The 24,008-nt window shown below is 40.1% G+C and overlaps 2 protein-coding genes across 2 annotated transcripts; both read left to right on the top strand.

The window, feature by feature from the left end:
* The first annotated feature begins 255 nt into the window (after positions 1 to 255).
* On the top strand, positions 256 to 10,900 carry LOC123973927 (fibronectin-like). Its single transcript, XM_046054312.1, has 24 exons — positions 256 to 364; positions 479 to 555; positions 646 to 735; positions 908 to 1,174; positions 1,269 to 1,385; positions 1,645 to 1,809; positions 1,934 to 2,089; positions 2,210 to 2,323; positions 2,469 to 2,738; positions 2,955 to 3,166; positions 3,593 to 3,680; positions 3,849 to 4,034; positions 4,205 to 4,294; positions 4,451 to 4,642; positions 4,762 to 4,851; positions 5,951 to 6,056; positions 6,224 to 6,443; positions 6,762 to 6,932; positions 7,017 to 7,155; positions 7,314 to 7,481; positions 8,394 to 8,519; positions 8,798 to 8,904; positions 9,067 to 9,186; positions 9,595 to 10,900. The coding sequence occupies exons 1-24, from the start codon at positions 300 to 302 to the stop codon at positions 9,661 to 9,663; spliced, it is 3,405 nt and encodes a 1,134-aa protein (XP_045910268.1). The 5' UTR covers positions 256 to 299; the 3' UTR covers positions 9,664 to 10,900.
* A 2,716-nt stretch (positions 10,901 to 13,616) lies between these two features.
* Positions 13,617 to 21,832, top strand: umps (uridine monophosphate synthetase). The gene is made up of 10 exons (XM_046054901.1): positions 13,617 to 13,850; positions 15,231 to 15,384; positions 16,027 to 16,151; positions 16,337 to 16,524; positions 16,875 to 16,972; positions 17,196 to 17,356; positions 17,438 to 17,555; positions 17,700 to 17,875; positions 17,976 to 18,090; positions 20,152 to 21,832. Exons 1-10 carry the CDS (start codon positions 13,701 to 13,703, stop codon positions 20,328 to 20,330), a joined length of 1,464 nt encoding a protein of 487 aa, XP_045910857.1. The 5' UTR covers positions 13,617 to 13,700; the 3' UTR covers positions 20,331 to 21,832.
* The last annotated feature ends 2,176 nt before the right edge of the window (positions 21,833 to 24,008 follow it).

Genomic DNA, 24,008 nt, shown 5'->3' with positions numbered 1-24,008 from the left:
ACACTGACACACACACACACACATAAAACACAGATTGTTCCCTTTAAAAGATGGCAGCAGGAATACTTTTCTCTTTTAGTCATTTCATTGTTTAGTTGTTTGCCTTTTTTCACATCTATTTGCCTCCTCACTCTTTCTTATATTATTACAGTTCTCTGGCAGCCTTAATACTTGAGCAATGAGAAACCTGAATCTACTTTGACCTTTTTGAATACGTTTTTAAGTCAATCTGCTCTCTCTTTTCAATAGCTGTACCAGCCCCGACGGATTTGGGCTTCAGCAAGGTCGGGCCAGACACTATGGAAATCACCTGGGTCTCTCCCCGGGTCCCCAACACTGCTGATATCAACAACTTCCTCATTAGGTACAAGAAGAAACATACATTTTTTTTTTCTTGAATACACACTGATTTTTGAATAACCACATGTTAAAACATAACAGAAAATGAGTCTGTGTTGTTGGTGTCTTTATTATTCAGGTATCACCCCATTGACGATGAAGATGACAGTACAGAAACCAGCGTAGGAAGCAGGATTAACAATGTGGTGCTAAGGAGTAAGTTAAAGCGACAACAAAGAATACACAACAACACACAGACACACAAATGACTACAATTTGTATTTATGTCTTTTTCACTGTCCACAGACTTGCTGCCTAATACAGAATATCTGGTGAGCGTGGTGTGTGTTTATGAGCACAGAGAGAGCTCGCCCCTCGTCGGCACCCAGAAAACAAGTGAGTCTTACCTCATCTAATTTAACAACAACAGTATATCAGTCCAGAAATACATAAAACAAATAAGCTTTGTTTTCAGGGCACAGTTTTTATACATTTTAGTATTCAGGTTTTAGATTTTTTTCTCCCTGACCTTCATGTATCCATTCATATTTCTCCCAACCTTCTTCAGCTCTGGATTCACCAGTTGGCCTGCGTTTCTCTGAGGTCTTCACCAACTCCTTCACCATCCACTGGCTCGCTCCACAGAGCAAAATCACTGGATACCGTATCCGTTACCAGATGGTCAGCGGCGGGAGGGCCAAGGATGAGAGGCTGCCCCCCTCCAGGAACCACTTCACCCTGACCGGCCTCACACCAGACACAGAGTACTTGGTCAACATATTTGCAGTGAGCGGGACACAAGAGAGCCTGCCGCTCAGTGGGAAACAGAAGACAAGTATGAAATCCTGATTTAATACCTGATTTCTTCTACTTATTGATGTTATCATCATCATGTTGTTTATTTATTTGGCTTTTTACTCTGTCTCCAGTCTCTGACGCTCCCACAGACCTGGAAGTGCTAGACTCCTCCCCCACCAGCATCACTGTCCGCTGGGACGCACCACCTGTCACCGTGCGGTACTACAGGATCACTCATGGAGAGTCCGGTGAGCTAGTAATAATGGCTTAAGATACTGATTTGATTTAATCAGAATTGGGGATTTTTTAACCAAGAAACTTTGATTTGTGTAAATGTTGCATTTGGAAATTGCTAAAAGAGAAAAATCAAAACAAAAAAGTGATGACCAGTCAGCTCTTTCCATTTTCCAGAGAATATTCCGCTCACTGTATCTGTTCATCAGTCTCTTGATTATTCAAGCATTGGTTCCTCTAACATTTATCACATTGTCTTTAATCATAAACCAGGAGGTCACAGTAATCCTAAGGAGTTCACAGTGCCTGGCTCTCAGTCCACTGCCACAATCAATAACCTGAAGCCTGGTACTGAATACACTGTCACTGTCTACGCTGTGACTGGTAGAGGAGACAGCCCTGCATCCAGCACACCAATCTATGTCACACACATGACAGGTACACAAACACACACACACACGCACACTGCCAGCGGCAAAACGCAGTCACCAGTTTTTAGTGACTGCCCCTCTGTTTCCACTCATAGCTTTCTCCTCTTCATCTCTCTGTCTTCTTCTCCTAGGCGTCGACTCTCCCTCTGAAATGGAGGTCATGGAAGTGAATGACAAGAGTGTCACAGTGAGGTGGAGCCCTGCCCAAGGCCCAATCAAGGGATACAGGGTGACTGGGGTCCCCAGAAATGGACAGGGACCGTCTTTCACGGAGGTGGTGGCTCCTGGTATGTTGTTTGACCAAACTTTCAGTTACTAGCTATACACTTTTAGTTTTGCTCCTGGCTACACAGTTTATTAAACTCTAATCTATGATGTTTTTGTATCGTTTTCCTTCTCTTCTCCAGACCAGACAGAGATTACTTTCTCAGGACTGATGCCCACAGTAGAGTATGTTTTGAGTGTTTACGCTCTTGGACAAGATGGAGAGAGCTCTCCATTGGTAGTGAATGCTTTAACAAGTAAGTGTTTACACTTTCTAGAGAGAGATTTGTGAAATATTGACCGGGAAACTTTTACAAATTGAAAAATAACCTCCTGAACCCTCCCCCTATTTCTCCAACCCCACTACCTTGCCACCCTTCTCTCTGCTCTCATCACCTTTAGATGTAGACCATCCCAAGGACCTGACCTTCTCAGATGTCGACTCCACCTCACTGAAAATCACCTGGGACAGTCCTGAGGGAATTGTTACATCTTACCGGGTCTTGTATTCAAGTCCAGAGGAGGGTGAGAGAGAGCTGCGCCCCGCTCCCAGAGGAGATGCCGAGTCCACTGTTATCTATGGTCTGCAACCTGGCACTGAGTACACTGTAAAGGTCATCGCTCTGCATGATGACACAGCCAGCACACCACTGGTTGGGACACAAGCCACAGGTATGGAAGGAAATTAGTTCTAGATGTTATATTTTGGATGTAAAGAATATGGTAGAGACAAGAAAAAGCGAAAGATAAAGTACAAAAACAAAGCAGATTATGTATAAAGGTCTAAAATCCTTTATTCTGTACTTTACAGTTTTTGATGAGCGTCTTGCTCTTTCCATAATGTCGGTACTGTCTCCTTCTAACCCCCCCTTCATTTCCTCCCCCCAGCCATCTCATCCCCCACCAACCTCCAGTTCTCCCAGGTTACCCCTACCTCTTTCACAATGCGCTGGTCTATGCCGGGTCAGGAAAACCGACTAACTGGGCTAACAGGCCTCACAGGCTACCGTGTGGTGGTGAATCCAAAGGACAAGAGCGGCCCTACCAAGGAGATGAACTTGGCCCCAGACGCCACACAGGCACACATCTCTGGACTCATGGTGAGTGTGTGTGTTTGTGTTATTTTTTAATGAATACGCCGGCCATCTACATTAACAGCAATTTAGTTGTTAGTTGTTGTCATTTATGTTGCTAGAGTATGAAAATGGACTTGCAGAGATGTCCATCGAAGTGAATGCTGTCCCTTCTTGGATCTAAAGTAGCTTGCAACAATAGCAGAACTAAGACATTGTGCCGTGTTCACTGACAGATTATATTGTAATGATAAATTTCCTGAATAAGGAAGTTGATTTTTATATCTTATGTTGACCTACTGGAAAGTTCTGGCCTCAGCTTTAGCACACTGGACATACACACTGTGCACTTGCTTAGTGGGTACACATGCATAAACATGCACAAACAGACCTACTGATTGTAGCCACAACCGGTATAATGATATATAATCTCTTTTTCTCCATCTCACTCAGGTTGCAACTACCTATGAAGTCCATGTTTATGCCTTGAAAAACTCTCTAACCAGCAGGCCAGTCAAAGGAGAGGTCACCACTCTGGAGAGTGAGTTTCTAACTCATACATTTTGATACATTCTGATAAATACTTGACACACGATAACGTAGAGATGGCATTCTTGTTACATTAACTTTGTTGCAGACAGTTCTTGTGCTGTACGGTTTTGTTCCTTCTCTCCCTTACTTTCTCTTTCTTTCCTCGTGAACCCTAAAGATATCAGCCCCCCTCGTCGTGTACGTATCTCTGATGTTAACGACTCTTCCATCACTCTGAGCTGGCGCTCCAAGACAGAAATCATCTCTGGCTTCCTGGTTGAGGCCACACCCACCTCCTCTTCTTCAGGCTACGTACCAATTCAAAAGACCATTGATGCTGACTCACGCTCATACACTATTACAGGTACACAAATATTGAATGTGCAAGCATTTAGATACACAAATATGTAGTGTAAACCCACAGTTATAAGAATAATGTAAAACTGTGTATAATATAATTCAATCACAACATCAGATTGTTAGTATTACTACACACCAGTCCCTCACTAATCCCTCTCTCTGTCTTCCCTTCAGGTCTGGAGCCAGGCACCAATTACAAGATCAGCATCTATACATTGAAAGGGAATGGACGCAGTGCACCTTTCACTCTGACCGCCACCACAGGTAACCATTAATCTCGCTCATCTTTAATGTGATGAAATATTTATTATAATAATTTATAACATTTTTACCCCCTTTAGTTGTTTACCAAACATATTGCTCAAAATAAGTATTTAATGAGTTTATTTGAGTACTTACTTGCTTGTCTGTCTCTTCCAGCCAAACCGGTGCTCATCCCACCCACCAATATCCGCTTCACCTCCCTGAACCCTGACAGCATCTCTTTCACCTGGGAGCCATCACGCAGTCCAGGGGTTACTGGGTATTATGTCACCTATGAGGAAGCCGGGGGTTTGCCTCATGAAGTTATCCCCAGACCCCACGCAAGCCAGATCTACGCCATTATCAATGGTGAGTGTGGAGCAAGAGATTTACGGCAAACATACAAGTATAACATACATGCAAGTACATTGATTAAAAAAATGTGGCAAATAATCTTAACTTTTTGTGTATTTGTTGTTTGGTCATAGGTCTGAAACCAGGGACTGAGTATGTCATTAAAATTGTGGCCCTGCAGGGTGCTTTGAGAAGCATACCTCTAGTAGGCAAAGCCAGAACACGTAAGTACAGCCATCATATGCTAGCATGAATAGCCTGTGCAAACTATAGATCTTGAATTTAGACTGTTCATTTTTTTGTCAAGGTGGAGATTGCTCCAAAGTCACAAGACATTGTGACAATGTCAAAAGGCAATTTCTGTTCTACCTTTTTCTGTCATTTTTGGAGAAACAAGGCATTAAACATTTGAAAATACTGTATATCCTTATCATCCTTTTGGCTTAAATGATCATATTCTGAAGGTATTACATACCACTGGTTGAAGAATAAAACTAGCTTCTCTTAAGTATTGCCACAAAAGTGTTATAATTTTTATTCTACCCACTTTCAGGAATTGTGCCAAGAATTGCCCTAATTAGGTGAAATTACATCAGAAATTTAAGCCAACTGCTACATATAACTATTAACTATTATAACTTGCTATATGTTTGAGCGCTATGGTGTGACGCCCTCTTCTGGCTTCATGCTCTAACTGCTGGTAAAGCAGAAACTACAGAATAAAGCCCTTGAAATTTATTGTCATTTATATTATTATTCCATACTAACACTGGATTCCCTCATGGGAAAAACAATACATCTACACACATCTCACAAAACATTTTGATATAATGCACCTAAGGAGGCTTTTTACATCAATACAACTAACCAGGTTCCAACTATAACATAAACTGGGATCAAATACAAACCTTACCCCACATCAGTCTGTGTTAGCCACAAATTGTATGAATCCATCAGATGCACGTTTAGCTTTAAAATCTTATTTTGTTGTTCCTATTTACATTTATTCATTTAGCTGATGCTTTTGTCCAAAGCGACTTACAATTGCTATTTATGTCAGAGGTCACATGCCTCTGGAGCAACTAGGGGTTAAGTGTCTTTCTCAGGGACACCTCCATTATTTAAATTAATTTGATAATTTACTGTTTTTCTCTGTGTACTGCATTATCAGAGATGGGTAGGTTAGTGGGTTCCCTGTTGTTTAAGAAGCACAGTGGAAATCTTGTGTTTTTACCTGCTCAAAAACCTGTTAGTGGATCTGTGCATTTGCTTTGCCTTGTTTGCTTGTGACAGCTAGTATAAATATGTCTCTTGTCCAATCAGAGCCAGCTATAGATCCGCTACTGGTCCCCGAATTACCACCGCTTCCTGTTCCTCACCAACCCAGAACTGACATCCTGGATGTTCCAGATACCTTCAATGACAGGATGTATGAAACCTGCATCATCATACTGAAATCATTAATTAAGCACAAGCATGCAAGACTAAAAGCACCTCAAATGTCTGTGAAATGACACGTTGCTTTTGATCTTCACATTTTCTCATTCGCATCGCTCGTTCTTATTCTTTCTCATCCCTGTCTCTCCCTGTGTCCAGTTTCGACTCCAACCATGTTCACCTGTCTGGTACTAGTGGCCAGAACCAACCAGGTCAGCAGGGCCAGCACATCTATACAGAGTACCAGAGCCTAGGCCCTAATAACGGACTTCATGGTCCATATGGTGGACTCAAAGAAGGCCAGAGACCGACTCTCAGAGAACCTCTGGTCTACATTCCTGTAGCAGGCCCTGATGGAAACAGAATACCCTTGGTCAGGGTGTGTGAGACTTGAATTATCTCGGTCTGTCTGACAATAAGCCACATGAAACTGGTTTAAAGAAAAAACTCTGACTTGAAATCACAGTTTTGTAACAAATTACAACGTATAACTTTAACTGTCCTTGTTTATATCATAGAAAAAAGGTGTATGGTTAAGATATGTACGGTAATTTTAATAATTAATAATAAGAACTTGAACAGAAGTTAAACAACATGGTTGCTAAAGCACAAGTTATCGATCCTTAGCGTATATTTAACATACCAAGTGATTTTTCTGACCTCACATTATCTCTTTACTGTATGTTTGATCCTGTAGGTGAGTGACGGTCCTCTGCCAGGTCTTGCGTTTGGTTTCCCTGACAACGAAACAGAGTTGCCCCAAGAAGCACAGACGATCACAACCATCTCCTGGCAACCCGTTCCTCAGACGTCAGAGTATGAGGTGTCCTGTAATCCTATTACACACCTGGAGGAAAGGGGTTTCCAGGTATATACACGCATAGTCACGCATGCGCATATTAACTGCTGGAGATGTAAGGACCATTTATTAACTTTCTCTTCGTCCATATAGATGCGTCTTCCTGGCAGCTCCAACAGTGCCACGCTAATTGGATTGACATCCGGAGCTTCCTATAACGTGATAGTCGAGGCCATGAGGGACGGGGCTAAAGAGAAGGTTTTAGAGGAAGTCATAACCGTTGGCAATGCTGGTAATGTTTTAATGTTAATAATTTGATAAATATACCATTTAAATGAAATGATAGAGCATATTTTGTGTACCATCTGTGTTTCTCTGTCATAACAAATTAGGACAAGGTAAATCGCATCAGTTGGTTCTATTGTAAACATTTTTTTCTCCATCCCTTAGTTCCAGGTGACATCCCCATCACCACCAACCGGGACGTGTGTTACGACACATTCACACAAACCTACCATGAGGTGGGCTCAGAATGGGAGCGCATGTCTGAGACGGGCTTCAAGCTGTGGTGCCGCTGCCTGGGGCTGGGCAGTGGTCATTTTAGGTGTGATTCATCCAGTGAGTGGCTTAATAACCCCATCCCAGCATGCTTTGCAAACACACCATGGAATTAGAAATCTAATAATTCTATGTGGTTAACTCCAGTGGAATTTATAAGAGGAAATTATAACGTGTGTGTGTGTATATGTGTGTATGTGTGTGTGTATATATATATATATATATATATATATATATATATATATATATATATATATATATATAATATTATAAATTCCTTAGCTACAGATCAGAAGCCATAGAATTGAACAGTTTGTTCTATGTGCAGCAACACGCAGTAATAAAATGACGGCATGGGCAGCCTTGGCACTCATTTACAGCAAACTGCTGCAATCGTGATAATAATTTCTTTATTATGTACGAGTCTGTCTGTAGTCTGCCCATGTTGGTCTCTCTGCTCTGCCTCTGTAAACTGTGAAACATCACATTAAGAGTGCAGAAAGCTAAGCTAAACTAACTGGCCATAATCAGTCTCAGTTATTTGTATTGTCTATATAGCTAACACGACAATACCAGAAACTGAGATCAGCGTCCATCCGCCAGAGATTGAAAGTCATGTCGTGTCCCCACAGGGACAATGTGTATATTAAACTGGGAACAAGTAAAACTCACTCAGGCCCTCTAATCCAAAGGATGCCATCACATGTTGTTTGAAGAAAATCAGTATCTGTGAATGCTGTGAATCTCCAGCATGAAGAGGAAAAGTTTGATCTTTTAAATTTTTGTTTTGACTGCTCTTTAATTTAACTCATGACCTTCTCTCATGTATCCACTTCACTCTCCTTCCTCCATACTTTCATTCAACCATCCTCCTTCTCCATGCCACCCTCATGCATTTCCCTTCTCACTCCCTTTATCCTCTCTTTTGCTTTCTATCTCTTTCTCTTTCTCTACTTCTCCGCTGTGCTTCAGAGTGGTGTCATGACAACGGTAATAACTACCGCGTCGGTGAGAAGTGGGATCGCCGCGCTGAGAACGGTCACATGATGAGCTGCACTTGTCTGGGCAATGGCAAGGGAGAATTCAAATGTGAACCCCGTAAGTACAAGTATTAAATATTTCTAGGTAGATGTTTTATTACTTGTTCTTTTAATAAATTTCTTGGATAATCCATTGTACAGAGCCAATAGGGGACATGGGCAAAAATAAATAAATAAAAAAACATTTCTCACTAGAACGTATCTCATGCACACTAGATACTATCTCATGTGCACCAGATACTGCCTTACATTCATAGCTATGCAATTAAATTGAGAATATATAGAAAAATACAAAATTTAAAATAAAAGATTTTATCTTTAACTCTCACCCTCCAGACGAGTCCACATGTTACGATGATGGGAAAATGTACCAGGTGGGAAACCAGTGGCAGAAGGAATACCTGGGCGCTATCTGTACTTGTACCTGCTATGGAGGACAACAGGTGCGTAAAACTGTGTGTGTGTGTGTGTGTGTGTGTGGACATACAAACCTATGCCCTGCTGCTTTATGGATAATGTTACAAAGTACAAATTATCTATCTTTTGTGTGTGTGTGTGTGTTCAGATGTGTGCATACATTAACCTCTCCCTCTCCCTCCCTTTAGGGCTGGCGTTGTGAGAACTGCAGAAGACCCGGAGGACATACAGATTTGGAAGCTGACCTTCTTCAACCTGTTCGTTCAGATGCCTTTGACCGGTACAGAGAAAACGCTCTACGCAAACTGGTCAGTGTCTCACTTTAAGTTTTACTTACTACTTTACTTTTCTACTACTGTTATTTATTCAGTTATTTACACACTGTAAACATACTCTAACAACTTACTTGAATTGAATTGGACTTCATTCATGTTTCATTCATCTCCACTTATCCTTCAAATTCAGCTTCATACCTGGTTTATCTAGATGTGTCTAAGCCTAAATATGCACACAGTTTTCTGTTTGTTCTCCACAAATTCATGTTTCAATTAAACCCAATATGAAATGATTAAGTATTAAATTCAGTATCTTTTGGTGATTTGTAATTACTCATTATGTAGAGGATGTTTGTACAAATCCAGTCAAAACTAATAAATTACAACATCTGCTCTTCTCTCTTCCCTTCTCTTCTTGCCCTGCCCCTCTCTGCCCTCTAGAACATCCAGTGTCCGATTGAATGCTTGAGGCCAGAGTTGCTTGCAGATGCTGACAGCACCTCAGGGTAGAGAAGCAAGGAGGGGTATAATTAAAGGAGGCTGAAGAAGTGAGATTCCTTCCAGCATCGCTGCCACTTCAATAAAAAAGCCTCCTCCTGTTTTCATTCACAGGAAGACATTTCCATCAGATCTGTCCCTTTAAAGGCTTTCCCCTCGCCAAATTTAAGTGCCTTTTAAAAAGACTTTTATACACCAACCTCTGTTTCTCTTTTCAAAGATCTGTCCAACTTTTCACGTTGGTTGCGATCCTTTCTTCTTCAATAGAAACAAGGATTTCTTCAATCAATGAATTTTTGACATCAGAACACAAATCCTGCTGCTTTTTCAACTCAAACCTGCCTAACCCAAACATACTGTTGAGACACACACACACACACACATACACATACACACACCAGATGCAGTATTGTTGTGTATTTTTACTGTTGCATTGAGGCTTTTTATTTTGATTAAAACATTCCATGACAATTTTCTTGCTTTGACCAAGACAAAACACACCACCACTTGTGTCTGATAATAACTTTTGGCTCCTTAGACATGTCCAATAGAGGAGAGTGTGAGTTTATTTCAAAAGGAATTCCAAAGCCATACAGTATTTCCATTGTTGCCAACAACAACTTTTATATTTCCTGTCTCAGCTTGACTGACCTAAACGGACATGACAGTCAGATTTAAATAAAATTGATTTGACAGTTGACTCAGTATGCTTTGTAATGAGTTAATTTGATGAGCAGAGCAACAGCTCACTGAGATTTGTCTTTGAATAACCACAAATTCAAAACAACGAACCTTCCTTAAAAAGATAAGCACTGTTACTTTTAAGTTGCTATTAAAAAATGTTGCCTTGCTATTATTACAGTACAGGCTTTTGAAGTCACCATGTAGATGTGATGATCTGATCTGTAATGTCGGTGTGTTTTTTTTAATTTTTTTTTAAAACTATATAAGGTATAATGCACCTCTAAAACGCTATAATGCAAAAGCGTCCTGACCAAAAGTTATGTCATTTGAAAAATGGATTGGAAAATTCACCATTATTTCCAAGTGAAATGCATTTTAATTACATCAGTGTTTGTATTTTATTTTTATTCATTTCTTTTATTTATCCCTTTTTTTTATTCAGGCATTTTGTTCAAAGCTTTTTTGGGGTGTACACTTTATTTTTGATTAACTTGTTTTAATATTGTTGGTGCCAAAATCTGAACTACTGTAGACTGAATCTTTTTAATAAACTGAAAAAAAAATCTGTTTTTTTTTTTGTTGGTGCATGAGATGATGATATTTCTATTTTTCTTACTCATGTGTTTATGATGATACGCAAACATTAATTTTATACCATGACTCCAGGAACAAACTTTGGTAAGATCTGAGTTATTTGAAGGGAGATTAAAGCCTTTAATCGTATCGCAACGAAACCACCTTTACATTAAAGGATTCATTTTAACCAGTTTTCGAGTCCATAAGCTCTTGATATTTGGACGTGTCTGCGCGTTTTATTTATTCTGAAAACCAAAAGTTAATTTACCGGAAATAGAGTTGTGTTCTGGTGAAAATATTTCCGGTTAAGGAATCTGCCCTTCAGAATAAAATTGTGGAAAACGATTATTAAATACATTTTATATTTACTCATGCACTAAAGCTTATATAAATAGTACTGTCAAAAAGAGGACGTGTTCCTATCAACCTCTCTGGTCTTATTTTCGTGTCAAATTTTAATGCTAAAAATCCCTCCTGGGATTGATGACATTTGATGTTATCTAATTGTTGTTTCAGCTATGGAGTTATTGCTGAAGAACTCGAGTTCCCGCAGACTTGTACTTTAACTTGATTCGCATAAGTAAGGTAAATTCTGAAGGTTTATGGGTAAAGGCCCACAGAGGCCCTTACCAGTGAGTCGAGACACTCTCAAATCAGAGTAGATGATGCTTTTATTCTGAAGAAATCGGAGCGGAAGTGTTTTCGGTCAGGAAGAAAGGGAGCAAAGTAATTCTGTGTAATTGACTTTTGAGGGAGATTTGACAGAGGGTATATTTAGACTACATATGCTACAATGTGAGGACTTATGAAAGAGCTCCATTAAGGTGCTCCTGTTGTCAGAAGTATGTAGCAGCAGTATGTAGAGGAGCCAGGAGATGTAGGAAAAACAATTGTGCGTGAAATAACCATGCGGGGTCTGTACAATGTCCAGACAAATAAAACAAATAAAAGTGAGTAAAATCAGAGCAGAAGAGGGTGTAACATACGCCGAAGCTACCAAGAGACTGGAAAGAAAGCTGGAACGAGCACCAGTGCAAAAGGAACAGGAGCCGAAAAAAAGGGAGGTGATCAGAATATGATATGCATGGACAAGAAGCGATTCCTGGCATTTATTGCTGTGGTGGTTAATTGTGCTGTGGAAATTCATAGTCGGAAAGGATCAAGATGGTGATGGCCGCGGCAAAGAGATTCTTGGACATTACAGACATATAATGAGAAGAAATAGACGCTACGCTGAGGGAAGGATTTAGACAGACCAGTCAGTCTGCGTCTGAAAAGTCTTTTTTGCTTAGGAAGTTTCCTAACTGAGTGATCTGGACGCAGTGGCAGCCAAGATAAGAGCTGGTCGAATTATCTAAAAGATAAGAAATGTGTCTCAGTGCTTCCCTCCACATCTCCTTTAGCATAGGCTACACCGGATCGTCCTTTACGAAAGGAAAGGAGAGAAACGTCCCACAATTCCTTGCAGCCGCAACATTTACAGAGACGCACGTTCTCAAAGTGAAACGATAAAATCCATTGACCACGCAAAATCCTTGCAATACAGACGCACATTATGATACTTAAATAAGACTCTTACAATTTCCTTCTTTCTTTTTGTTTGTTTTCTTTAGGCTTTTCTGTAATCTGATCCTGTTTTAACACAGTTTTATGTTTCGGTTGGTTGAAAAATGCAATAAAGTGTTTTCTACAATGATAAAAAAGAGAAATCACCGACCAAGGACGGATTAGGGTGTTGATCAAGTTACCGTTGGCTATTAAGCCCTTTCTCTCTAATATAGCCTACATATGTCTTGAACTGTCAAAAATGACTGAGACCCATGCCAGCTGTGTTACTAGTCTTGTAACGTGAGGATAAGGTTGCAGCTGCACGTGATGTATTTCCAGCCTTCAGCAATATCATTAATTGATTTTACTTCAGTCACAGATGCTGACACCCCCTCCTTAATAAAGGCAGTGATCCAGCTGGATGACCTCTACAGTAGGCCTAAATATAGGCCCAATGTATAATTTCAGTGTTTCTCACACACTGATTTATTTGTGGCGGTCAGCTGACTGCGTTTTCTTACTAGCCTATCTAAAATGGGCAGCGCATATATTCACTCAGCAACCACCTCTCTCTCTCTGAGTCCACAGTTGCGCTGTCATTCTGTGGGAAACACTGTGTTTACAAACAATAACTGGGATTCATGTTGATAAATACGGGTGGGCAGGAGGGTGAGTGTGAGCAAGCATTCTCAATGTGAGAACCCTTTCCATTATTTCGTGACTGGTAGGCCTTTTTGCTATCTTGATTATGAAGTAGGCCTACTATATATTCCACCGCGTTGTCCACCTTTAGATGGCCTGATTTAAAATAACACGGGGTGCAGTGTCAGAGATGCGCTTTTTGTAGTCCATCTTCTGAACATTGTAGTTTTATGACGGCAGGTCACGTCCGCTGTCGCATAATTACGTCGTCTGATTCTCTGAGTCCTCTTTTCCTTATGAATTCTCCTTCACATCTTTCCTTGACCCCATGACGTTTTCCATCGAGGTCAAGGAAAGGTGGTTAGGAAAGGAGATTTTGCATTTAATGGGGATACTTTGGGTGGTCACTGTAAATATATTGCACTGGGAAATATATTTCATTCAGTAGGTGGCGGTAATGCAACATTTTGGATGCCAACCGCCATAAAACCCCAAAGAAGAAGAAGAAGGACGTGTTTTCGTGGCTGACGCAGAGGAAGAGAAGCGTGGGACCGCGGTGTTGAGAGACGTCCTGTTAAACCTCCTGGATACATGAGAAAATGGCAAACGTTTGCATCGACAGTTTAATCTTGAAGCTCCACGATGTGAACGCGGTGAAGTTCGGAGAGTACAAGCTGAAGAGCGGCATGCTGACACCCATTTACATCGACCTGAGAGTTCTCGTGTCTTACCCAGTACTCATGAACCAGGTAAATTAAACACGTGCTGTTTTCCCCCGCCGCACAGTGTGATGAACTTTATATGGTATTTTATAAAGGAGCTGCTGTGTAAAAAAACAAAACAAAAAAACAACAACATCCCGCTGCCTCGTTATCCAAAGACAAAATGCTGTTTTAATCACCCTAAAATGTCAGTTTAATGAGGTATTGGCGCGCACGTGGGTGTTTTATCAGCGATCTGAAAGTCCAACAGTTATAGTGACAGTAATGGATTGACATGTTTCGGTGAATCCCGACACTTTCATGAGTTTTTACAAATACACCAACTACCAAAAGAGTTTTGCAACTAACGTTGGTGATCCATGCGAGATTGATCGTTTTGGTTGACCTGTCAGTTTATCAGGGCTGTCTCTTTCTCTGTATGTCAATAAATAAGAAACACCAGTCACTTTGTCACAGTGTGGAGCTTTTTATATAGTCTATGGTGCGGACACTATAATTTTAATAAAGAAGTGTTGATACTAAGATGCCATAATTTGACTATATGAAGTTTAGTAGCAATTAAAAAGTTTCATAAAAAATCGAAAACCAATTGTCTAAAAGTTGTAGGGTCTGTCGTCCTTTAGAGGTATCAGCAGAATGACTTCCCACTACTTACTTAATTTAGTGTTAAACCTTCTAAGCTGCATGATGGAAAAACGACTGGCATGTGCATTGATGTTGAGGACCTCCTATGGGCGTAAGTCAATCTCAGTATCATTGTAAATGCACAGACTGAGTCACAAATACATATTACAATCTACAAGGATATCATATAGAAGCAATACCCCTGAGTGGCTGACTACATGTGTGGATTGTTGTCACGCTCGCGGCGGTAAAGCAGCGTCAAAATGATTTGTAGACAAATGCAAAGGGTTCTGCAAATACTCTTTGATCTGCAAACAAAGATATGACACTTGAATGCTGAGCTTTGGACATAATTTGTACGCATGTGTTGAAACAGTGGTTTGAAAATACAAGTTAGACTGTTTGCAAATTGCGATGAGTGATTTGTAGAATTTTTATTTATTTATTGTGAAACAGTAGCGTCGAAACGGTCTACAAATAGAATATGACGCTCATGGGCAGGAAACCATCTTCATTCAAATTCTGTTTTTTAGAGGACAAGTCGCTGATTTCTATTTGTGAATCATGATGGGTTTGTAGTTTGAACATATTTGTGGATCAAGAGTTTGCAGAATTTGAATCTATTCGTAGATTGTTTAGTGTTTACAAATTGTAATATGTATTTGTGACTCATAGTCTGTTCTCTTGTAATGATATTGATCAATTTACCCCGATAGACTTACCACTTGCAACCCTTTTTTTTTTTTTTTTTTTTTTTTTTCTTTTTCTTGTTTTTGTTTTTAGGTGTCAAGTCTCATCTATCAGCGAGTGCAAGAAGAGGGGCTACAGTTTGACTCGGTGTGTGGAGTTCCATACACAGCCCTGCCTTTGGCCACAATCATCTGTTCTCAGAATGAACTGCCCATGCTCATCAGGCGGAAGGAGTCCAAGGACTATGGTAAATAGCTGAAAGGCTATTTGAAAACCTAAGCTCGGATAAAAAGCAAAAAATAATCTATTAAATATAACATCCATGTTACATGATACCATATGGAGGTGCTGGACTGCTCTCTATGGGTTGAAATGTTTACTTATGGCGGCACCTCTATCAGTGATTTTTAAAGCAGGTCAAAGACAAACACATACTGTAACACCTGATAGCGAAGAGCCAAAGTTTTGAAAGTAAACATTTTGAAAGATCGCGCAGGAGCACTTTCATGACCTCTGTGATTGAGAGCTGATTAACCATTTTTAGAAAGTCTCAACTGTGGTGTTCCACGCTTGAGAAAACAGCATTTGACAAAGTTTGACACAGTGCCGAACAAACATATATGTTTGTAACCTAAGCCATTCCTAGGGCCTTACAGAGCTGACAAGATAATTGTAGAAAATCATGTTAGTCTTTAAAGTGGAGTCTCTCACTCTCCCCTAAGGCGGTCTGGCTATAGTTATGCGATTGTAGCATACTTGTGAAACAGCTGTGTCTGAGATGTTTACACCACTGGAAGATGACTTCGCCAAGGCCTGTAAATCTGAGTAAAAGTGACAGTCAGTTTATCCAGAATAAGGACTGATAAGGCTCATTACATAACCCTGCTAGGAACCAAGCGTCTGGTGGAGGGCACGTTTCGTGAGGGGGATACATGTCTGATCATTGAGGACACGGTGACCACTGGCAGCAGCATCCTGGAGACTGCTGAAGTGCTCTACAAAGAGGGACTGAAGGTGTAGTATCAGAAAACTACAGTAGGGACAATAATATAACATGGATGCTTTATAGTTTGATCACTGTAAAGGTTACAGAAGCCCATCAAGTAATGTTACCTTTAAAATCTTTTCAAAACAACAGCCCCAGTGGGTGTAAAAGTATCTTGAAATCTTTTATTTAATTTTATTATTTTTTTAAAAAGGTGACCGATGCCATAGTACTAATGGACAGAGAGCAAGGCGGTGTAGAGATGTTGGCTTCTGAGGGAATCAAGCTCCATCCCATCATTTCCATGGCCAAGCTGCTCAGTGTGCTGCTGGCAGCCGAACGCATCAACGCTGAAACCGCCCAGAGAGTCCGCAAGTTCGTCCAGGACAATAACACTTTCAGGTACATTTTTCCCATCCTGCCCACACACGCTCAGCTGCAAAACCGCTCTGCCTTTGTTTTTGCCATGGCTCGAAGTTACCACTGAGCGCTGGAAAGTAATGCATGATGAAATGTCAGCAGTCAGAGGGGGCTACCACGTTTGTGAATAGGCATACAGTTGATGCTAAAGTTAATGCTGTCCTTGTGCTTTGCCTCTGCTGCACACTACTACTACATGTGGTGAGATAAGAGATAATACTTCAGCATCTGAAGTCAGCTTTAGATGCTCAGTGTAGTTAGCATTTTGTTCCGCATACTTTACATGCAACCATCGCAAAGTAACATTTGCAACTTGAACGTGCCTCTTTCAGCCCCAAGGAGGAGAATGGCAATCATGTTCCTGCCACCAAGAAGCTATGTGTGGAGCAGAACATGGAGCTGAGCTATGCAGACAGAGCCAAGCTACCAAGTATGTAGTCTGCCAGCATTTTATTTGCAAGGTTACATCATCTCATCAACTTTAAAATTTTAGTATTGATTTTACCAGACAAATACTTTCCACTCTTGGTCTGGTTATTAGATTTAGAAAGTGTTTTTATACATGGCCTTCAAAATAGTGTCATTTTAAATAGTGAAATATTGCATTTTGAAATGAAGCTCTTCATCCAGTCTCTCCCTCCTGTCGTCTGCAGACATTCACCCTCTAGCATCAAAGCTGCTGACGATCATGGAGGAGAAGCACTCTAACCTCTGCGTGTCCGCTGATGTGACGAGCAGTGCGGAGCTCCTTCAGCTAGCAGACACTCTAGGTCCCAGCATTTGCGTGCTGAAGACCCATGTAGACATCCTAAAGGTTAGAGTGAAACCAGTCCGTGTTCAACAAGAGAAATATCGTCAGGACATAAAAAAATATATATATTATGTGCCCTAACAGGACTACACGGGGGCCTTCAGCCAGAAACTGCAGGCTTTGGCTGAGAAACACAACTTCCTCATCTTTGAAGATCGTAAGTTTGCTGACATTGGGAACACAGTTAAACATCAGTATGAAGGTGAGAAGATTTTACTTGTGTTTGTTTGTTAATTAGAAATTTGGACATGGCTAATGTGTGAAATAAACCTGTCTTCAAAATGACTTACAAAAACCAAACTGTTAATATTTTATGTAACTGTGTACTCATGTATCCATTTCTCAGGTGGTTTGTACCAGATCTCATCTTGGTCACACATAGTGAATGCCCATGCGGTGCCGGGGCCCGGAGTTGTGAAGGGTCTGAGTTCTGTAGGAAAGCCTCTGGGCCGGGGCTGTTTGCTCATAGCACAGATGAGCTCCCAGGGCTCGCTGGCTACTGGCGAATACACAAGGGCTGTGGTGAGCATGTGTCTGCATTCCCTAAGTTTATTCAAATAGATATGACATAATTTAGTGTTACCAGTTTACACTTATTTATCTCTGTTATCTGTCTTTACAGCTGAAGATGGCAGAGGAGCAGGCAGACTTTGTGATTGGGTTTATCTGTGGATCTAAGATCTCCAAGAGGCCAGAGTTCATCCACATGACCCCTGGGGTGCAGATGCAGGCTGGAGGTAAATTTTAACTGCATTTTGATTAGGCTTGTCATTTCTTTGCATTTGGTTGGTTTGTTTTTTTAAGATTTTAAATTGTAGGAATAAGTGAAACTGCAAAAATTAGATCTCATTTTTTAAACTTAAGAATTACAATTGAATATTAAATTTTAGTTTAAACACTAGACTTTTTTTATTCATAAACTATGTTCCTAAATTGCATGCGCACACACACTCTTGCAATTGAACAGGATGTGATCACCGTGATTAGACTCATCTGACGTCGTCCATGTGTTTGTCAGTAGATGATTTCCTTTTATGTTCGACCACAATATTTCGTGTTTTGCAAAACAGTTTAACACCGTTTTTGTAAAGAAGACTTGGATGCTGTTATTTTTGTATGTCTGCTGTGTCTTGGAAACGAGGAAATGACAAGCTGACTTATGACAACGTTTTGCTGAAAAGCTGCGGTGACTGGACAAAATTGAAAGTTGTGCTGAATTTATGGGGATTGGTTTGTTGAATCTCTGTTAATAGTAAATAAAATCCTGGAGAGACTGGTAATTAAAAGGAATCTTTTTAAATCAGGAAAATTCCACCCACACAAAAGTACACACTCTAACTTTTATGGGTTAATATTAGAAGAATTGTGTGTTATAACATATTTTCTGGCAAGACAATTTTATTTGTATAGCACATTTCAACAACAAGGTAATTCAAAGTGCTTTACATAAAACATAAAAGCAACAGGGAAATGTAAATTGAAAAAACATATTAAATCTTTTTTTGAGTTCTTACCAGCGTGGCATTTCTCCATGGAGATCTTCTCCTACCAGAGACCACCTTCACCTTGGCTGGTGCAATGGCATGAATAACATTTGTAATTTTAGAATTGAAATTATCTACCAGTGACTGGGACCTATGAGAGGGAGGGTGTTGAAGAGAAAGCCTCAATACATTTTTCTCTAGTGTTTTCCGTGATATGTCATTTTGTGATTACCTCTGTTTGAACATTCGTGAGCACAGAGATAGCACACTCAAAGAAAACACAGGAACGATCAGAGATAGCAACATGACTAAGTCCAAAGTGTGCCCCTTATTGTGTGTGGGCTCCGTCACATGCTGAGTCAGTCCATAATTATCAAGAGCACAAAACTGTTCTTTAGTCCCTCTGTCCTGGGGGATTGTCAACGTGGATGTTAAAATCAAACAGTCGAAGTCAATATAGATTATAGACAGCCGTTCACCAAAGTCATCAAAAAAGTTTGCACAGTATTTAGGGGGCCTGTAGATATTTAGAAAAATAGCTTGAGAAGAGGGATTCAGCTGAAGAGCCACATAATCAAAAGAAGCAAAATTCCCATAAGACATCTTTTTGCTTTGGAGGGATCATTAAACAAAATGGCAACTCCACCTCCTCTCTTATGCACTCTAGCTGAAGCTGGGAGGGGTTTATAAAATCATTGATTAAAAAATGTTTTTCCTGCCAAAGACCTAATATTTAATAAAGCTAAATTTAGTGTCTTAAAAACATTATCTGGCCCACTTTTTTTTCAACAGACTGTGGCTGACAAGGAATTAATACTAAATTAGCAGGATATTTTGAGTGCTTCCTGTTAACACATTCACCATGCTTTTTCTGTTACCTATCAAGACAGGAATGGAGAAGGCTGCCAGCATACTGGTGTACCTAATGTGTCTCCAACTAGGAGAGGCACATACAGTACATCATACAGTGTCGGACATAGGCTTTTGGACAATGACACATTTTTATATTGTTTTGCCCTATACCTCACCACATTGAGCTTTAAGGATGTTTGATGTGTTCATATTGGGTGAACAGTGTAGTATAATAAGCCCTTTTTATACACAGTACCCCAAAATTAGGATAGTGGCACTAGTTAACTTGCATACAAGGCTGTCAAGGGGGTCAGTTTGCTTTTCTGATGTTGTGACTCCTCTGTAACACAGGGGGGAGCTATAGTACAATAAATGATTGCTTGGAATACTCCACAACAACCTGCCCATTTCTTTGTCTCCCATGCTCACCTATTCCTCCCACCCTCTCTCCCTCTCTCGCAGGTGATGTTTTGGGCCAGCAGTACACCACGCCAGAGGAAATCCTCCACAACAAAGGCTCTGATGTCATCATTGTCGGTCGGGGTATACTGGAGGCCCCTGATAGGCTGAAAGCTGCTGAGTCATACCGAAAGTCAGGCTGGGAGGCTTACACAAAGAGACTGGGCGAGAGCAGCCAATAGGAGCAGTGGAGCATCAACTCCATCATTACGTCTTATTTTCAAATTTAAGCTACATATCTAAAACAGACCTTTGCAGATGATCTGGGCATACTTTTTGTTTTGTTTTTTGTACATTTTCAAAGAACGCAAGTGTGCACATAGTTGTATACCTAGAAACATATGTAGATGTGCTCATCTGCACACGAAACCGCCACATCGAAATGCACACCTGTTCCTACACAACAGTTTATTAACATTTGCGAGGGGTACCCGGCAGATGTGGGGAATTGGACGCTTTACTGTTGAATGTGTGGAATTGTGTTCTCTTGATTCTGTCCTATGAAAAAGCTGCTTTAAATTTGTTCTTTTGATTCCCTCCATTTAACATGCTGCAGAACCTGACCTGAAGTTTATCTGCTAAGGTACTTCTGAACAAATTTAAGAAAAGGTTTCCGTGTTCCTTTTTAGATTGGGTAAATTCCTCCTGTCCAGGTCAAACTATGCAGAGTTGGAGATAAATCGTGTCACATATCTTTGTGAAAGCAGGAATACAAGGTGTCATCCCCTTGACAAAAACTACTGCTTTGGCACAAACCCCCATTCCTGTGTATGCTTTCATATAATTTCTGAAATGCTAGACCAAGATTTGTAGCACAAATTATAGTGGGTATGGCTAATTCTTTTTAATTGTTGTATTTTATTTAGATTGAAATTCCAGATATTTTTGTATTTTGAAGATAGTCTCTCCTCAAAACTCCTTCAAAGTACAGCACCTGACACCACCTAACAAATCTCTGCTAGTCACAGAGTAATTCATTGTTAAACCACCTTCACATCAATATTAAGTTGATTTTAAATTTACACAAGTTCATTTCGTAGCAAATGGAACAGCTTGGTCAGACATAGTTCAGTAATGTACGATAGGTTTCAAATTAAATCTTGACTGTGATCCTGACTTGTCTTTTGAAATGTTTACTCTTTACATTTACAAAATTGTGTTTGATACAGCTGCAGTTGTTCATTAGTTTGGATGATCAGTGTCTAGCCCCTCAGATCATTCAAAATGACAAGATGAGGGAATGCTGATGGCAGCCAGGTTAGTCGTTAAAACTGTCTTAAGTCCAGTGTCTGCCATCCATATTGCTTAATGTAAAATGACAAATATTGAGGTGAGGCATTCATTTTTCTACCAAGATATAAATTAATTTATAATGTGACATCACTGTTTGTGACAGAGTTTTGTTTAGATGAGAGAATTGCCTTCAGATTAAGACTCCTCCCTTTAATTTTAGACAGAAGTTGAATTTTGTAAACTTTAGTCCTGGATCCATGGCAGTTGTGCTATTACTACTAGCCATGCAGTGAAACGGCTCCATGGTATTCTCCTTGATTTAATGGCTTAATGTGGAGTTCCTTGTCTTACAGAGGCCTTGTTCTGTAAGACTTTTAAGACTCAAAGAAATGCAATGCTTTCTTTTTGTAGTGTGACAATAAACATTTAAATAAATCATGTTGAAAAACTGGCAAGTCCTTCAAGTTTAATGTTGAACATTGCTTCCCTACTGTACATTCTGTATATGTCCTTAATATTAGTATACTGTTATGTCTGTCTGCGTAACAGCGTTTGTGTCTTAAACTTCCACGTCATTGTGGTGGAAGAAATGAGATACCATTAGATATGTTGTCATTCCTTTTGTAAATTGTTTTGCATACTCAAACTGGACATATTTAAATGCTGATAATCAAGTGTTAGTCTACAGATACAGTATATATTTTAATATTGCATCATTTATCAGTTCCTTTGGAACATACTGTAAGATCTACACAGGGTTATCTCCACTGCTATGCCACTTAGGAAGGTGTGTATACTGTATTTGGATATGAGAATGTAATCATATTGGAAAGAAAAACATCAATCAAGGTACCATTAAAGACACTGTTGTTATAATTGCAACTATTTCCCCCTTGTTTTATACTACTTTTAGTTTTTAGTTTTCCTTTATTTGATTTTATCCAAAGTGTAAGTTAAAAGTCCTGTTTGCTGCCTTACATGACCCAATATAAAGCTCCATAAACAATGATACTGAGTTGATCTCAGATAAAAGTCTAGTGAGATGTGAATTATGAAAACTTCTATATTTTAACTTGATTTTTTTACAATAAAAAAAAAAACACTGGTCAAAATTGAGGTACTGAGATATACTGACTTTTAGTCTGTGATATTAGTCGAGCTTGGTTCATACAATTCCCATAATGCAACTGAGTTGCATCTGTTATTAGACCTCTCCTGCCTGTTGATTCTATAGACAGTATGTTACTGGACAAAGCCACCCTGTGGGTTAGAATAGAGAGCAGTGAAGCCCGTTTTGGTCCTATGAAGTACTACTACGGGGCTACTTCCTGTTGGCACCAGCGTCTACTACACACGATCGCGCAGCATTAGCGTGGTTTAATGACAAAGCAACAGCAGAAACCCTGTAATTCTGGTACCTGTATAGCTGCGCTATGCTGCGCCAACAAAAAGTCTCTTGGCTCAGTGTTTTTGTCTGACTCGGATTGTGACTCTTTATTCAGCCCACCTACAAGGCTCAGCTGCCAAACACCAGCGCAGCAACACTGATGGGCGAATAGTTTTTTTTAGATTCACAGAGTTTATAATCTAAGAAATACGGTTACATCTCTCATGTCATTTTTGGGCCTACAAGGAACCCTCCATGCAGGCATTAGTCTGCTTCACTGGTCCAACTCTGGCCTCCTTGGTTAAAAGCTCTCATCTTTCACACTCCATGCCCCCAGATTTCACATTCAAGCCTATAAAACCCTGATGACATCATCAGAGTTATTTTTTCAGACTTGATGAAGCTTCTCCAGAGCCATAAGATACTTGTTTCCACAACCTGATAACCTTGACTAGAAAAGAGTCTTATGTGTCAAATTGGACGAGTGCCATGCTTTTAATTTAAGGACATGCAGTAAGTTTGCAGCCAAATTTGGTCCAACCCACAGAGCAGTAACACGATCTCTGATTGGCCCACTATTGTTGTTCAGGTTGTAGCTTACTGAAGAGCTTCTTTCAGTTGGTTTATTAGAATTCCTCTTGTTTCATAACAAATTACACATAGTTTTTGTATATATAAATGTGTGCATTTACTGGATGAACTAATAACTAAAGAATGTCCAAATTCAATCAGATGCCATTCAAACAACAATAATTTTCTTTTACAGCTAAAGAACAGTGAGACAAGCACTAATGTTATTGGACCAACTCTACAAACTGCCACCCAAAGTCATAAAATTCATATCATGATCCCCTTATTTCCTGTTTTGGGAAATATGTGTCCGTTCATATAGGCTGCATCAGTGTTTCCTCACGTCTCAGGGTGGAGTTTCCTTTTTTGGCAGTTCTAGTTTGAACCCCGAGCAGTTTCCTGTCACAACACCTGGAGGATTCCACAGCGAGCCTTTCCCAAAATCTTTTGGGCAAGGTGAGCCACCCAGCAGCAGAAAGCCATTTGCAAGGCATATGATATGGAAATGATGCCCAAGCAGGAGCTGAATAGGAAAAATTGAGTCGGCAGGTAGCTACGTTACAATGCGCCTTTTTACTGATCCACGCAGGCACAAAGGTCAGGCACGTTGCCTGGCACACAGGAGGAGGAGTGGGGGAGGGTGCTTTGAATGGAGGAAAAGGGTTGGTAA

Source organism: Micropterus dolomieu, linkage group LG07, assembly GCF_021292245.1.
Source record: "Micropterus dolomieu isolate WLL.071019.BEF.003 ecotype Adirondacks linkage group LG07, ASM2129224v1, whole genome shotgun sequence".
NCBI classification, from domain to species: Eukaryota; Metazoa; Chordata; class Actinopteri; order Centrarchiformes; family Centrarchidae; genus Micropterus; species Micropterus dolomieu.
Note: the sequence above shows the minus strand (reverse complement) of the source record. Positions and strands in the feature narration are given on the sequence as shown.

Excerpts from the sequence above, each read along its gene's own strand:
- LOC123973927 (XM_046054312.1), top strand. The coding sequence starts at position 300 with ATGGAAATCACCTGGGTCTCTCCCCGGGTCCCCAACACTGCTGATATC. Across the intron at positions 736-907 it reads CGTCGGCACCCAGAAAACAA|CTCTGGATTCACCAGTTGGC; the intron begins GTGAGTCTTACC and ends AACCTTCTTCAG. Across the intron at positions 4,295-4,450 it reads CACTCTGACCGCCACCACAG|CCAAACCGGTGCTCATCCCA; the intron begins GTAACCATTAAT and ends TGTCTCTTCCAG.
- umps (XM_046054901.1), top strand. The coding sequence starts at position 13,701 with ATGGCAAACGTTTGCATCGACAGTTTAATCTTGAAGCTCCACGATGTG. Across the intron at positions 17,556-17,699 it reads AGTTAAACATCAGTATGAAG|GTGGTTTGTACCAGATCTCA; the intron begins GTGAGAAGATTT and ends TCCATTTCTCAG. Across the intron at positions 18,091-20,151 it reads GGTGCAGATGCAGGCTGGAG|GTGATGTTTTGGGCCAGCAG; the intron begins GTAAATTTTAAC and ends CCTCTCTCGCAG.